General features: G+C 40.7%; 1 protein-coding gene and 1 long non-coding RNA gene across 2 annotated transcripts in view; both read left to right on the top strand.

The window, feature by feature from the left end:
• The first annotated feature begins 427 nt into the window (after window positions 1-427).
• Window positions 428-9,424, top strand: LOC120022749. The gene is made up of 2 exons (XR_005472633.1): window positions 428-1,430; window positions 1,519-9,424. It is a non-coding gene; the product is annotated as an uncharacterized LOC120022749 (long non-coding RNA).
• A 1,014-nt stretch (window positions 9,425-10,438) lies between these two features.
• Window positions 10,439-16,535, top strand: part of txlna (taxilin alpha) — a 26,537-nt gene continuing 20,440 nt past the window's right edge. The window contains exons 1-2 of the mRNA XM_038965980.1: window positions 10,439-10,508; window positions 11,205-11,413. Of these exons, the coding sequence (XP_038821908.1) occupies window positions 11,215-11,413 (199 nt within the window). The 5' untranslated portion in view covers window positions 10,439-10,508; window positions 11,205-11,214. The remainder of the gene's footprint in view (window positions 10,509-11,204; window positions 11,414-16,535) is intronic.

The following is a 16,535-nucleotide window of genomic DNA, read 5'->3' on the forward strand; positions in this document are numbered from 1 at the left end:
GCCCTGTTTTTCTCTCTGACCTGTTCTAAAACGTATTGCATCTACATGCACCACCTGAAGACTGAAGTGTCCCAAGACAGAAGAATGGCCTCTTTACTGTTAACAATAAAACAATCTGGATGTATTCTCAACTCAGAGGCCAAACCCTCATTCATATTGGTTTCTTTCTATATCGGACATACAGGGTTCCACTAAGCAATTCTGGAGATTCTTAAGAATTCTAGAACTATGGTTTGAAGTGGAGAGCCAAGGTTCTCCCCTTCTCGAACTAACTGAATCCTTTCTCTACAATGTATTTTGTCTTTTGTTGAACTTTTAGTTTTGTGCTTGTGGAGGAGCATGTTGGGATCTGAATCGTAAAATCAGGTAAACGTCTGGGCTAAGGGAGGGTGTTGATAGGGGGGGGGGCTGCGAGGGGTAAGGGACTATAGGTGTGTGTGTGTGTGGGGATATTGAAAGATATATAAAGTTACCTAGGTTACTAGCTTGATCCGAGCTTGATATAACTAGCAATATAATATTTGTGCCGTGTTCTTCATTAACGATACGTTTGAATTATGACGTGATTCTAACTGTTTAAACAGCACACCGCTGGGGGGGGGGGCCTACGCTAGCCACAGCACGAGAATATGTGATTATCCAAACCAAACTTATTTTTATATATAAATACAGACAAGATGTAAGATCTCCATTTTGGCTTTCAAGGGATTGTTGCTCTTTTATTTAGGGATTAGGGATGATTCCTTACTTGAAAAACACACGTAACTCAGTCAAACCTTAGTCAGATGGCAACATCAGATTTATGCAAAAATATTGAAGTTACTCACTTCCATGTCCGGTTAGGATTTGGGCTTTTTAGTTTTTCTTTTGGATTTCTCTGACCCCTGGGATGCGTTCCATAGGAGCCTGGCATGCATTCCAAATGGCACACTATTCCCTATATAGTGCACTACTTCTGACTCTATGGGCTCTGGCCAAAAGCTGTGTAATATATAGTGTGCCATTTGGGACTTGGCCCTGGTGTAAATATATGTTTGTGCTGGCTGAGTTGTACTAGGCCCTGGAATGTGATGAGGTGTTGCTGCCCCCCCGGTGTGTCTGTGGTAGGATTTGCATGGTGTTTCTATTGCCTTACCTACTGTCACGGAGTATCCCTTTGCCAAACACCTGGTAGTACACACCTGGTAGTACACACCTCTCGTGTGAGAGAAGAGGGTGCGGGGGGGAGAGGAGGAGGAAGAGGGGAGGCTGGAGAGAGTGCTGTAATTTAGGTCTTAGAAAATCTAACTATATAAGAATTTAATGTTCCATTGACAAGAGAAAGTACAGGGGACAGAGTTTATCACATATTAGATGGTATAGTTCAGGGGACAGTTATCACATATTAGTGGCGGTGAGGTAATACCATCTATTGTCTAGTTGGCGGTGAGGTCATACCATCTATTGTCTAGTTGGCGGTGAGGTAATACCATAGATTGTCTAGTTGGCAGTGAGGTAATACCATCTGTTGGCGGTGAGGTAATACCATCTATTGTCTAGTTGGCGGTGAGGTAATACCATCTGTTGTCTAGTTGGCGGTGAGGTAATACCATCTGTTGTCTAGTTGGCGGTGAGGTAATACCATCTGTTGTCTAGTTGGCGGTGAGGTAATACCACCTGTTGTCTAGTTGGCGGTGAGGTAATACCACTTATTGTCTAGTTGGCGGTGAGGTAATACCATCTGTTGTCTAGTTGTCGGTGAGGTAATACCATCTGTTGTCTAGTTGGCGGTGAGGTAATACCATCTATTGTCTAGTTGGCGGTGAGGTAATACCACCTATTGTCTAGTTGGCGGTGAGGTAATACCATCTGTTGTCTAGTTGGCGGTGAGGTAATACCACCTGTTGTCTAGTTGGCGGTGAGGTAATACCACCTATTGTCTAGTTGGCGGTGAGGTAATACCACCTATTGTCTAGTTGGCGGTGAGGTAATACCACCTATTGTCTAGTTGGCGGTGAGGTAATACCACCTATTGTCTAGTTGGCGGTGAGGTAATACCACCTATTGTCTAGTTGGCGGTGAGGTAATACCACCTATTGTCTAGTTGGCGGTGAGGTAATACCATCTATTGTCTAGTTGGCGGTGAGGTAATACCATCTATTGTCTAGTTGGCGCTGAGGTAATACCATCTATTGTCTAGTTGGCGCTGAGGTAATACCATCTATTGTCTAGTTGGCGCTGAGGTAATACCATCTATTGTCTAGTTGGCGCTGAGGTAATACCATCTATTGTCTAGTTGGCGCTGAGGTAATACCATCTATTGTCTAGTTGGCGCTGAGGTAATACCATCTATTGTCTAGTTGGCGCTGAGGTAATACCATCTATTGTCTAGTTGGCGCTGAGGTAATACCATCTATTGTCTAGTTGGCGCTGAGGTAATACCATCTATTGTCTAGTTGCCGGTGAGGTAATACCATCTATTGTCTAGTTGCCGGTGAGGTAATACCATCTATTGTCTAGTTGCCGGTGAGGTAATACCATCTATTGTCTAGTTGCCGGTGAGGTAATACCATCTATTGTCTAGTTGGCGGTGAGGTAATACCATCTATTGGCTAGTTGGCGGTGAGGTAATGCCATCTATTGGCTATTTGGCGGTGAGGTAATGCCATCTATTGGCTAGTTGGCGGTGAGGTAATGCCATCTATTGGCTAGTTGGCGGTGAGGTAATGCCATCTATTGGCTAGTTGGCGGTGAGGTAATGCCATCTATTGGCTAGTTGGCGGTGAGGTAATGCCATCTATTGGCTAGTTGGCGGTGAGGTAATGCCATCTATTGGCTAGTTGGCGGTGAGGTAATGCCATCTATTGGCTAGTTGGCGGTGAGGTAATGCCATCTATTGGCTAGTTGGCGGTGAGGTAATGCCATCTATTGGCTAGTTGGCGGTGAGGTAATGCCATCTATTACCCAGTTGGCGGTGAGGTAATACCATCTATTGTCTAGTTGGCGGTGAGGTAATAGTGTGGTGATTGTGTGTAGGGTTACAACTGATATCAGTTGTTGTTTTTGCGTTCTGCTGTTGAATCCTCCAACCAGGATTTCTGTGAAACGGGAATTTGAGAAAAGGTACCGTAATTTTGCAACTCTGCCGTGTTGGAAAGAAATGGGAATGACAACTTGTAACGTTGCATCGGCCATTGTGAATGTGATAAGTACTATTTGTCACTGTGATGCGGATAAGTACTAGGAATCATTGTGATGGGGATAAGTACTAGGAATCATTGTGATGGGGATAAGTACTAGGAATCATTGTGATGGGGATAAGTACTAGGAATCATTGTGATGGGGATAAGTACTAGGAATCATTGTGATGGGGATAAGTACTAGGAATCATTGTGATGGGGATAAGTACTAGGAATCATTGTGATGGGGATAAGTACTAGGAATCATTGTGATGGGGATAAGTACTAGGAATCATTGTGATGGGGATAAGTACTAGGAATCATTGTGATGGGGATAAGTACTAGGAATCATTGTGATGGGGATAAGTACTAGGAATCATTGTGATGGGGATAAGTACTAGGAATCATTGTGTTGGGGATAAGTACTAGGTGTCATTGTGTTGGGGATAAGTACTAGGTGTCATTGTGTTGGGGATAAGTACTAGGTGTCATTGTGTTGGGGATAAGTACTAGGTGTCATTGTGTTGGGGATAAGTACTAGGTGTCATTGTGTTGGGGATAAGTACTAGGTGTCATTGTGTTGGGGATAAGTACTAGGTGTCATTGCGATGATGGTAAGTTCCAGGTATCATTGTGATGATGGTAAGTACTAGGCATCATGGGGATAAGTACTAGGCATCATTGTACCAGGTATCATTGGTATAGTGTTATGTACCAGGTATCATGGGGATAAGTACCAGGTATCATGGGGATAAGTACCAGGTATCATGGGGATAAGTACCAGGTATCATGGGGATAAGTACTAGGTATCATTGGTATGGGGATATGTACTAGGTATTGATGGGTATTATTCTCTGTCCTTCATAGGGTGCATTTTAAATGGCACTATTCCTCTTCGTACACTCGTTTTTGACAGGAGCCACCTAGGGAGCCTCTATATCAGACAGGGTGTCATTTGAGATGAAATCATAGATCTAACGACAACCAGGGTTTGGCAAGGGATACGTCTTTTAATTTAGACCGTGATGAACCTAACCGCAGAAATTCTAGTAAAGAGATGTATTTGCACACACACTTCATGCATACAACACCAGCAGACAGACACAACAACTTCCATAATTCACTTTTTTTAATTTATTTTTTTGAATGAACATGTGTTTTTTTTTTCTGTGTTCTATTTCTACAGGTTTGGTTTTCGATGCAGTATGTTCATTCAAGGTTTTCTTGCATCGTTTTGCCACTTCCTTTTTAGGCACTTTTGAAGTTATGCACTTAGAAAACATGTTTTATTAAATAATGCACCCACCCACAGTGCAATGCTCTTTGAAATGATTAGATTAATACTGGAGATGGAAGGTATGACACACAAAGGATTATTAAAGTGAAACAATCACATTCACAGCATCATTTCATACCTCCTTAAAGAATATCAGAGATACTGTGACATTTCTGTTATTTTCTTGAGGAAGTGCGTGGTGTATTTCCTGATATTAGGGAAACCTATTTTCTCCCTTCACTGCTACACTGACTGAAGATGGTTTGATGTTATGCCCTTAGACACAGATCTAGGATCAGCTTACCTTCAATCATAACCTTAAATATCAATTGGGGGGGGCAGTTAAAGCTGAACTCAGATCAGTATCTATGGGTTGAGTGGAGCTTATGGATCCAAAGTCTGGTAGTGTGACCTTTTCACTGACAGCAGTTGTGAGGGAGGAGTCATATGTTCAATGATTATGTTCCCATCGGAGTCTGGTAGCAACTTGTTCTGTGGATCCCCCATTTCCCCTTGTGGAGTTGAACCGACTGGGTTAAACAACATCGGAATAGTAGCATTTTTTGGATTGTTTGGTAACAGAAAAATGAATGTGGACGATGGGGTTAAAAGCTGTATGTTTTATTTCAAACTTTTCTCAGTCTGAAGTGTCTTTTTGGAAGGATATCTGTAACGCGGCAGGATTTCCTCATTTTGGGGGGTGACTAAATATGCAAGCTATGAGAGGACCCTTGTCATTGCACCTGTTTATATAGCAAGTCATTCCCTTATGGTTATATTGTCCTGCCTGATGTGATGTCTCGGTAGGTTGAGCCTGTGAGGTTGAGAGCCATGACTTTATGCAATGTCTTACCGTATTATATGTTCAACTCTGTAATGATGAGGATGATTCATGGTCTGCAATGAGGACGATTCGTGGTCTGCAATGAGGACGATTCGTGGTCTGCAATGAGGACGATTCGTGGTCTGCAATGAGGACGATTCGTGGTCTGCAATGAGGACGATTCGTGGTCTGCAATGAGGACGATTCGTGGTCTGCAATGAGGACGATTCGTGGTCTGCAATGAGGACGATTCGTGGTCTGCAATGAGGACGATTCGTGGTCTGCAATGAGGATGATTCGTGGTCTGCAATGAGGATGATTCGTGGTCTGCAATGAGGATGATTCATGGTCTGCAATGAGGATGATTCATGGTCTGCAATGAGGACGATTCGTGGTCTGCAATGAGGACGATTCGTGGTCTGCAATGAGGACGATTCGTGGTCTGCAATGAGGATGATTCGTGGTCTGCAATGAGGATGATTCATGGTCTGCAATGAGGATGATTCATGGTCTGCAAAGGTCTGCAATGAGGACGATTCATGGTCTGCAATGAGGATGATTCGTGGTCTGCAATGAGGATGATTCGTGGTCTGCAATGAGGATGATTCGTGGTCTGCAATGATGGTGACTCGTGGTCTGCAATGATGGTGACTCGTGGTCTGCAATGATGATGATTCGTGCTCTGCAATGATGGTGATTCGTGCTCTGCAATGAGGGCGATTCGTGCTCTGCAATGAGGGCGATTCGTGCTCTGCAATGAGGGCGATTCGTGCTCTGCAATGAGGGCGATTCGTGCTCTGCAATGAGGATGATTCATGGTCTGCAATGAGGATGATTCGTGGTCTGCAATGAGGATGATTCGTGGTCTGCAATGAGGATGATTCATGGTCTGCAATGAGGATGATTCATGGTCTGCAATGAGGATGATTCATGGTCTGCAATGAGGACGATTCGTGGTCTGCAATGAGGATGATTCGTGGTCTGCAATGAGGATGATTCGTGGTCTGCAATGAGGATGATTCATGGTCTGCAATGAGGATGATTCATGGTCTGCAAAGGTCTGCAATGAGGACGATTCATGGTCTGCAATGAGGATGATTCGTGGTCTGCAATGAGGATGATTCGTGGTCTGCAATGATGGTGACTCGTGGTCTGCAATGATGGTGACTCGTGGTCTGCAATGATGATGATTCATGGTCTGCAATGATGGTGATTCGTGCTCTGCAATGAGGGCGATTCGTGCTCTGCAATGAGGGCGATTCGTGCTCTGCAATGAGGGCGATTCGTGCTCTGCAATGAGGGCGATTCGTGCTCTGCAATGAGGACGATTCGTGCTCTGCAATGAGGACGATTCGTGCTCTGCAATGAGGACGATTCGTGCTCTGCAATGAGGACGATTCGTGCTCTGCAATGAGGACGATTCGTGCTCTGCAATGATGGTGACTCGTGGTTTTGGACACGTTGTGCTTTGCTTGACATGCAAAATATATTCAAATTTGGTAAGAGACTAAGCTTGGCATTGATCTGACAGAGCAGCTAGTAATGGTCATAGACGACAAGCTATTTTAGGATTCTATGCACCATGGTTGTCTAAAGGGAAATGGTTGTCCACGGAACAAGTGACCTCCAAACAGACATTTGAGACTAAATAAATCTAGAAAATAATGAAACATTAGCTAAATAACTTTCTCTACATCACTAACATGTGAAGCAGCATTTATATATTAGTAGTCTTTGTTTTTTGGTTTTTCGGGTCTACTTTTGTGTGCAGTCTATCAACAAAGACTACCAGAATAGTAAGATATTAAACAAATCAGTGGATTAAATATATATTTCTAATTGTGAAAAATGAAAATGAACTCCTATTCACTGAAGTGCCAATCCTGACCAACGAAAGACTTGAGGTTGATTAAACGTCTTTTGACTTAGTGATCATAATCTTTTTTTTCCTTGAATGTGCACGTTTGTAGTGCAAGATACTGTTGCTGTTTTTTTTCTTATCTTCTAGTTCCATGACTTGCCGTGGTTTCTCTAAACAAGTGGCATTCTTTACTGCTTTTGCACACAAAAAACTGTGGGATGGAGTCAGAACAGAGGAATGATTTAATCGTCAAAAAAAAAGAATAATACGTATTTTATTCTATCATGGTGATCTGTCTAAGTGAATAATGATGCTCTTTTCTTCCATTTGAACATGTTTTCACTGTTCAGATCTCACGCTGATGCAACTGCAGGACCGCCAGTCCAGACATGGGTTTGATTAGAGAAAGGCAGAGCCATCAAGTCTAATTTTAGGCTGAGAGACTGCATTGCACAGTAGGTCCCTGAGTTTTTCCTTAGTCGGGTAATATGGTCTGGAAAAGCTCCGAGCCCAGGTTCAGGTCAGTTATAGCAGGCCAATACAAGGCCACGTTCAGTAGAAAAACATTAAACGTTGCAGATAGAGAAGCCACAAATGGAGCGAATGTGATTCATTATTCTACATTTTAGAGGCATGTTTGTTCTACATAGCATATTTCTATCTTAATGTTCCAAACTGTTGTGCCCTGCTGAACGGTCTGCTCAACTTGGGTCGTGCCAACATGGAAGTTCATCTACCCACAAACAGCTAACAGCCACACAATGAGTAACCCATCTACCCACAAACAACTAACAGCTAATTCAAAATGGAGACGACTCATTTTTGTATTTATTTTTTGACTTTGTGGTGCTTTGCCATTGCATGTATATTGACTTGGATATGGAGGGTATATAATTATTATTGGCTGTCCAGACCGTCACTCAATCAACCAATCACTTGTCCAGAGACAACTTTCAGCTATCTCTTAATTTAGCACAATGAATCAGAAGCCACATCCTTGGCTGAGAATGAACAACCTACCAACCAACCAGAGCTGCAATAGAATATTCTCTAAAAGTCAGCCGTCCCCAGGGATTCATTTAAGACTGCTTCCAAAAGTGCATCCTATTCCCTATCTAATGCACTACTTTTAGAACAGGGGTCCATGGGGCTCTGGTGAAAAGTAGTGCATTAAATAGGGAATAGACTGTCATTTGGGACAGAACCTTCTTCCCTTCCTTCTCCCTCTTCCGTGCAATTACCAGAGCTGAATGAATCATACACACGTGTAATGATTTCTGCAAAGTGCTGAAATGCTTCATATGGCAATAGTAAAAGGACAGGAGGTTTTTCCTGACCAGAAGAAAATCAAATGTTATTTGAGACATGCGTCCAATACCCCAGGTGTAGATCTTACAGTGAAATGCTTACAAGCCCTTAACCAGTTTTAAGAAGAAAGTGTTAAAGTATTTATTTACCAAAATATCAGTGTCCCAAATGGCACTATATACCCTATAGCAGGGGTATTTTCTCTTCTACTTGATAATTAATTTCACACATCTGGTGTCCCAGGTCTAAATCGGTCCCTGATTAGAAGGGAACAATGAAATAGTGCAGTGAAACTGGCTTTGAGGTCCAGAGTTGAGTTTGAGGACCCTATATAATGCACTACTTTTGACCAGAAACCTATTGGCCATGGTCAAAAGTAGTGCACTGTATGTGGAATAGGGTGCCATTTGGGAGGGCCTACTGGGTTGTAGTTATTTGCTATAGTGTTTCCCTGTCAGGCTCTATGGTCAGGAATAACTCCTACACCTAGGCAAAGATTTGAAAAATAATAAAGATAACATTTAAATGGGACTTTTCTTGTCGTAGATCCTGTAAATGGATATATCTCCCGAAAATCCCAAGCCACGCCTTAGTGCTCAGCTTTGTCAAATAAATAATGCTATCTATTCTACAATTGTTTACAATGCGACATGTTTGTAAAGTATTTTTCATATGTCATAACTGACCAGTCTTGATGTATACTCTTTGAATCTCTCATTTATCCTTTGCAATGTATTTATTTCTAAAACAAATATTTTTTCATTTTCCCCCCCCTTTTTTTTTTTTTTTCTTACGATAAACCATCTTATACTGTGACTTGACTTGACTGACGGTATGAATGAGTGACTAGAAACTGATACACTTCAACAGAACATGACACAAACAGGAATACATAAACAAACAAAAAATGCATTAACAAATATTGGAAATGTATACAAGTGAAAAAAAGTAAATGGAAACTGTAAAATATATATATTAAAACAAATGTTGCAACCCTTTTAATGTCTGTTGTTTTTCCATTGCTTGAACATGTTTTGAATGACAAAAAGATACCAAAAGGTGAATGCAATTTGCTGCTGTATGTGTGAGAAGAAACTATACTGAACAAAAATATAAACGCAACATGTAAAGTGTTGGTCCCATGTTTCACGAGCTGAAATAAAATATCCCAGAGATGTTCCATGTGCACAAAAAGCTTACTTCTCTCAAATGTTGTGCACAAATTTGTTTACATCCCTGTTAATAAACGTTTCTCCTTTGCTAAAATAATCGATCCACCTGACAGGTGTTGCATATCAAGAAGCTGATTAAACAGCATGATCATTACACGGGTGCACCTTGTACTGGGGACAATAAAAGGACACTCTAAAATGTGCAGTTTTGTCACACAACACAATGCCACAGATGTCTCCAGTTTTGAGGGAGAGTGCAATTGGCATGCTGACTGCGAATGTCCACCATAGCTGTTGCGAGAGAATATAATGTTAATTTCTCTACCATAAGCCACCTCTAATGTCATTTTAGAGAATTTGGCAGTACGTCCAACCGGCATCACAACCGCAGACTACGTGTAACCACGCCAGCCCAGGACCTCCACATCTGGCTTCTTCACCTGGGGTATCATCTGAGACCAGCCACCCAGAGAGCTGATGAAATTGAGGAGTATTTCTGTCTGTAATAAAGCCTTTTTGTTGGGAAAAATTCATTCAGATTGTCTGGGCTGGCTCCCAAGTGGGTGGGCCTATGCCCTTCTTGGCCCACCCATGGCTGCACCCCTGCCCAGTCATGTGAAATCGATAGATTAGGGATTTATGAATTTATTTAAATTAACTGATTTCCTTATATGAACTGTAATTCAGTTAAGTTGTTAAAATTGTTGCATGTTGCGTTTATATTTTTGTTCAGTATAGAAACCGTGAATAACAGTTTTTGTAGTTCTGAGTCGGGCGTTTGATCGACATATTCCACTTTCCCGCAATGGTTATATGCCCACTTCCGTTGTGCATTGTGTATTTCCTGTCTCGGTTGGTAGGAGGAAAAGCAGCAGGCAACAGAGACGTGTATTTATAGAGTTGGAAGAAGGTAAACCGTAATTTTTATTTTCTAATAAAGTACCTAAAGCTTATCCCAAGTATGAATAATGACTGTGCTATATGAGGTGTCGTGTTTCTTTGGTTTGTTCCCTAGCGTAGAGCCAAGCTAGAAAGCAAAATGCTAACTAGCGAACTTAGCTAGCTTGCGAACTCTTCTAAACGGCACTGTCATTTATTAAACTAGTTTCACTTTCTAGTAGCTAAGTTATGTGTTTGGTTGCTAATAGAAGGGGTATTTTTTCAGTTGCTAGACAAAACTAGTGAGTTGATGACTTTCCAAAATTGTCAACTCTTCTACTAGCTAGCATATAGCTAGCTAGACTTGGCCGTTTTGAAAATGTAACTTCGTCCACATTTATTCGTTGCTATGATGGTAACTTAGCTAGTTAACGTTAGTTAGCTGTCGTTCGCCATTTCAGATTCGTTTTACATTAGTATTAGCGTGATTACTGGTGACCAACTGACCGAAAGCTAGCTAACTTAAAGGTTTAACTCGACTTCAGTGACACATCCCCATTGACGTTTGGCAGTTTCGTTTCTTGCTTTTCTCAAGTGCAGGTGCAACATGTGTTTTATAATAGCCAGCGAACATTTGAATATTCGGATCTGTAACAGACACGGCACAGTTAAATTTTTCCTTATACAAACATAATGATCGATGAATTTTTTTAATAATATGTTTCAGCCATTTCATCATGAAGAAACAGGACACGGAAGAGTCGGCCACGCAGGGCAGTGACGCGGCTCCACCACCTGGCACTGGAGAGATGGAGGGAAGCACAGCGGCAAAAGACGTTACAGACACCAGTAGCCCAAAATGCGTTATAGACACTGTCTGCCCTAAAGAGCCAGAGCCAGACAGACCTTCACAGATTGATGGGGCTGAAAGTTCAGGTAAAGTTAGCACGGTGTCCTAGGTGACACTGGTTGTCACTGATGTGATGGAACTAATAACACTAGTCAAATGCACTAATTTTCAATGTTTATGGTGAACATCTTTTGACAGGGTTGGCTACTTGTCACTATAGTTTTGAGTAGCTATCACATCTTTCAGCCACTAAGTGTCAAGTTTTGCAGTATTAAAATAATGAACTTAACTCCACGTCTATTGAGCTAGGAACCTTATGCTCATGACACTGAATTCCTATTTACACTTTAGGGTTGAATATTTTCACGCTATTTTACAAATGTTCCATCCTGAGAATAAATCACTTTTCTGATTGAAAGTTCAAGCCTGATGCTAGCTGAGCCTGATGAGCCATACATTAAATACATTTGTATCAGCCCTACATTAGACATTTCATGAGCTCAAGTCAAAAAAAGCCCAAATGATTGTGCTGTTATCCAATACAGAAAAACATAAAAGCCCATAGATGTGGCTAGATCTGAGCTCTCTTGGGTAAATAAATGAAACTAGCTTCAGTAGGTTCATCTTTTTGAGTGTGAACTGTATTGTAGGGACTTGAATTACACACGTCCTTCAAACCGTGATAAAGCAGGGAGAGAACATGATTCTGGTGCAGCACATGCGGCCTACATAAGTTTTTTTAATTGAACCTTTATTTAACTGGCCAAGTCAGTTAAGAACACATTCTTATTTTCAAACTGGCCCGTACCTGGTACGAATCCAGGCTGCATCACATCCGGCTGTGATTCGGAGTCCCGTAGGGCGGTGCACAATTGGCCCAGCGTCGTCCAGGTTTGGCCGGGGTAGGCCATCATCGTAAATAATAATTTGTTCTTAACCGACTTGTAAATAAAGGTACAAAAAAAATCCCTTAACCCGGACGACGCTGGGCCAATTTCTGCCCCACCCAAAGTTACAAGTATAGGCTAGCGAATTTGTTTTTCATTTTGAAATATAATAGGGCCTATTTGTATAGTTAGTAGGCTGACTCGTGTGTATGTATATGTGTATATATATATATATATATATATTTAATAATAGTTCCCCTGTTACTAGCCAACTTCTTTCTCTATCTATTGTTGCTTCCTTCCTGACTTTCAAATGTTAAATGAAAGTGTTTCTTTGTCCTTATCGTCATCATTCTAATGACATCTTTGAATAATTATAGGACCAGAATAAGATGCAGGATGTTTTCACTTCTTCACGAATATTGAATGGTTATGGGTCTGAATAAATAACTGCTATAGTCTACCACCATCTGAATGGTTATGGGTCTGAATAAATAACTGTTATAGTCTACCACCATCTGAATGGTTATGGGTCTGAATTAATAACTGCTATAGCCTACCACCATCTGAATGGTTATGGGTCTGAATTAATAACTGTTATAGTCTACCACCATCTGAATGGTTATGGGTCTGAATTAATAACTGCTATAGCCTACCACCATCTGAATGGTTATGGGTCTGAATAAATAACTGCTATAGTCTACCACCATCTGAATGGTTATGGGTCTGAATTAATAACTGCTATAGCCTACCACCATCTGAATGGTTATGGGTCTGAATTAATAACTGTTATAGTCTACCACCATCTGAATGGTTATGGGTCTGAATTAATAACTGTTATAGTCTACCACCATCTGAATGGGTCTGAATTAATAACTGCTATAGTCTACCACCATCTGAATGGTTATGGGTCTGAATAAATAACTGCTATAGTCTACCACCATCTGAATGGTTATGGGTCTGAATAAATAACTGTTATAGTCTACCACCATCTGAATGGTTATGGGTCTGAATAAATAACTGCTATAGTCTACCACCATCTGAATGGTTATGGGTCTGAATAAATAACTGCTATAGTCTACCACCATCTGAATGGTTATGAGTCTGAATTAATAACTGCTATAGTCTACCACCATCTGAATGGTTATGGGTCTGAATTAATAACTGCTATAGTCTACCACCATCTGAATGGTTATGGGTCTGAATTAATAACTGTTATAGTCTACCACCATCTGAATGGGTCTGAATAACTACTGCTATAGCCTACCACCATCTGAATGGTTATGGGTCTGAATTAATAACTGCTATAGTCTACCACCATCTGAATGGGTCTGAATTAATAACTGCTATAGTCTACCACCATCTGAATGGTTATGGGTCTGAATTAATAACTGCTATAGTCTACCACCATCTGAATGGGTCTGAATTAATAACTGCTATAGTCTACCACCATCTGAATGGGTCTGAATTAATAACTGCTATAGTCTACCACCATCTGAATGGGTCTGAATTAATAACTGCTATAGTCTACCACCATCTGAATGGTTATGGGTCTGAATTAATAACTGTTATAGTCTACCACCATCTGAATGGGTCTGAATTAATAACTGCTATAGCCTACCACCATCTGAATGGTTATGGTCTGAATAAATAACTGCTATAGTCTACCACCATCTGAATGGGTCTGAATTAATAACTGCTATAGCCTACCACCATCTGAATGGTTATGGTCTGAATAAATAACTGCTATAGTCTACCACTATCTGAATGGGTCTGAATTAATAACTGCTATAGTCTACCACCATCTGAATGGTTATGGGTCTGAATTAATAACTGCTATAGTCTACCACCATCTGAATGGTTATGGGTCTGAATAAATAACTGCTATAACCTACCACTATCTGAATGGTTATGGGTCTGAATAAATAACTGCTATAACCTACCACTATCTGAATGGTTATGGGTCTGAATAAATAACTGCTATAACCTACCACCATCTGAATGGTTATGGGTCTGAATAAATAACTGCTATAACCTACCACCATCTGAATGGTTATGGGTCTGAATAAATAACTGCTATAACCTACCACCATCTGAATGGTTATGGGTCTGAATTAACTGCTATAGTCTACCGCCATCTGAATGGTTATGGGTCTGAATAAATAACTGCTATAGCCTACCACCATCTGAATGGTTATGGGTCTGAATAAATAACTGCTATAACCTACCACCATCTGAATGGTTATGGGTCTGAATAAATAACTGCTATAACCTACCACCATCTGAATGGTTATGGGTCTGAATTAACTGCTATAGTCTACCACCATCTGAATGGTTATGGGTCTGAATAAATAACTGTTATAGCCTACCACCATCTGAATGGGTCTGAATTAATAACTGCTATAGTCTACCACCATCTGAGTGGTTATGGGTCTGAATTAATAACTGTTATAGCCTACCACCATCTGAATGGGTCTGAATTAATAACTGCTATAGTCTACCACCATCTGAATGGTTATGGGTCTGAATAAATAACTGCTATAGTCTACCGCCATCTGAATGGTTATGGGTCTGAATAAATAACTGCTATAGCCTACCACCATCTGAATGGGTCTGAATTAATAACTGCTATAGCCTACCACCATCTGAATGGTTATGGGTCTGAATAAATAACTGCTATAGTCTACCGCCATCTGAATGGTTATGGGTCTGAATAAATAACTGCTATAGCCTACCACCATCTGAATGGGTCTGAATTAATAACTGCTATAGTCTACCACCATCTGAATGGTTATGGGTCTGAATAAATAACTGTTATAGTCTACCACCATCTGAATGGTTATGGGTCTGAATAAATAACTGCTATAGCCTACCACCATCTGAATGGTTATGGGTCTGAATAAATAACTGCTATAGCCTACCACCATCTGAATGGGTCTGAATTAATAACTGCTATAGCCTACCACCATCTGAATGGTTATGGGTCTGAATAAATAACTGCTATAGTCTACCACCATCTGCATGGGTCTGAATTAATAACTGCTATAGTCTACCGCCATCTGAATGGTTATGGGTCTGAATAAATAACTGCTATAGCCTACCACCATCTGAATGGTTATGGGTCTGAATTAATAACTGTTATAGTCTACCACCATCTGAATGGTTATGGGTCTGAATAAATAACTGCTATAGCCTACCACCATCTGAATGGTTATGGGTCTGAATAAATAACTGCTATAGCCTACCACCATCTGAATGGGTCTGAATTAATAACTGCTATAGCCTACCACCATCTGAATGGTTATGGGTCTGAATAAATAACTGCTATAGTCTACCACCATCTGAATGGTTATGGGTCTGAATTAATAACTGCTATAGCCTACCACCATCTGAATGGTTATGGGTCTGAATAAATAACTGCTATAGCCTACCACCATCTGAATGGTTATGGGTCTGAATAAATAACTGCTATAGTCTACCACCATCTGAATGGTTATGGGTCTGAATAAATAACTGCTATAGCCTACCACCATCTGAATGGGTCTGAATTAATAACTGCTATAGTCTACCACCATCTGAATGGTTATGGGTCTGAATTAATAACTGTTATAGTCTACCACCATCTGAATGGGTCTGAATTAATAACTGCTATAGTCTACCACCATCTGAATGGGTCTGAATAAATAACTGCTATAGCCTACCACCATCTGAATGGTTATGGTCTGAATAAATAACTGCTATAGTCTACCACCATCTGAATGGTTATGGGTCTGAATTAATAACTGTTATAGTCTACCACCATCTGAATGGGTCTGAATTAATAACTGCTATAGTCTACCACCATCTGAATGGGTCTGAATAAATAACTGCTATAGCCTACCACCATCTGAATGGTTATGGTCTGAATTAATAACTGCTATAGTCTACCACCATCTGAATGGGTCTGAATTAATAACTGCTATAGTCTACCACCATCTGAATGGTTATGGGTCTGAATTAATAACTGTTATAGTCTACCACCATCTGAATGGGTCTGAATTAATAACTGCTATAGTCTACCACCATCTGAATGGGTCTGAATAAATAACTGCTATAGCCTACCACCATCTGAATGGTTATGGGTCTGAATAAATAACTGCTATAACCTACCACTATCTGAATGGGTCTGAATTAATAACTGCTATAGTCTACCACCATCTGAATGGTTATGGGTCTGAATAAATAACTGCTATAGCCTACCACCATCTGAATGGTTATGGGTCTGAATAAATAACTGCTATAACCTACCACTATCTGAATGGGTCTGAATTTAATACTGCTA

The sequence above is a fragment of the Salvelinus namaycush genome, chromosome 27, assembly GCF_016432855.1.
Source record: "Salvelinus namaycush isolate Seneca chromosome 27, SaNama_1.0, whole genome shotgun sequence".
NCBI classification, from domain to species: domain Eukaryota; kingdom Metazoa; phylum Chordata; class Actinopteri; order Salmoniformes; family Salmonidae; genus Salvelinus; species Salvelinus namaycush.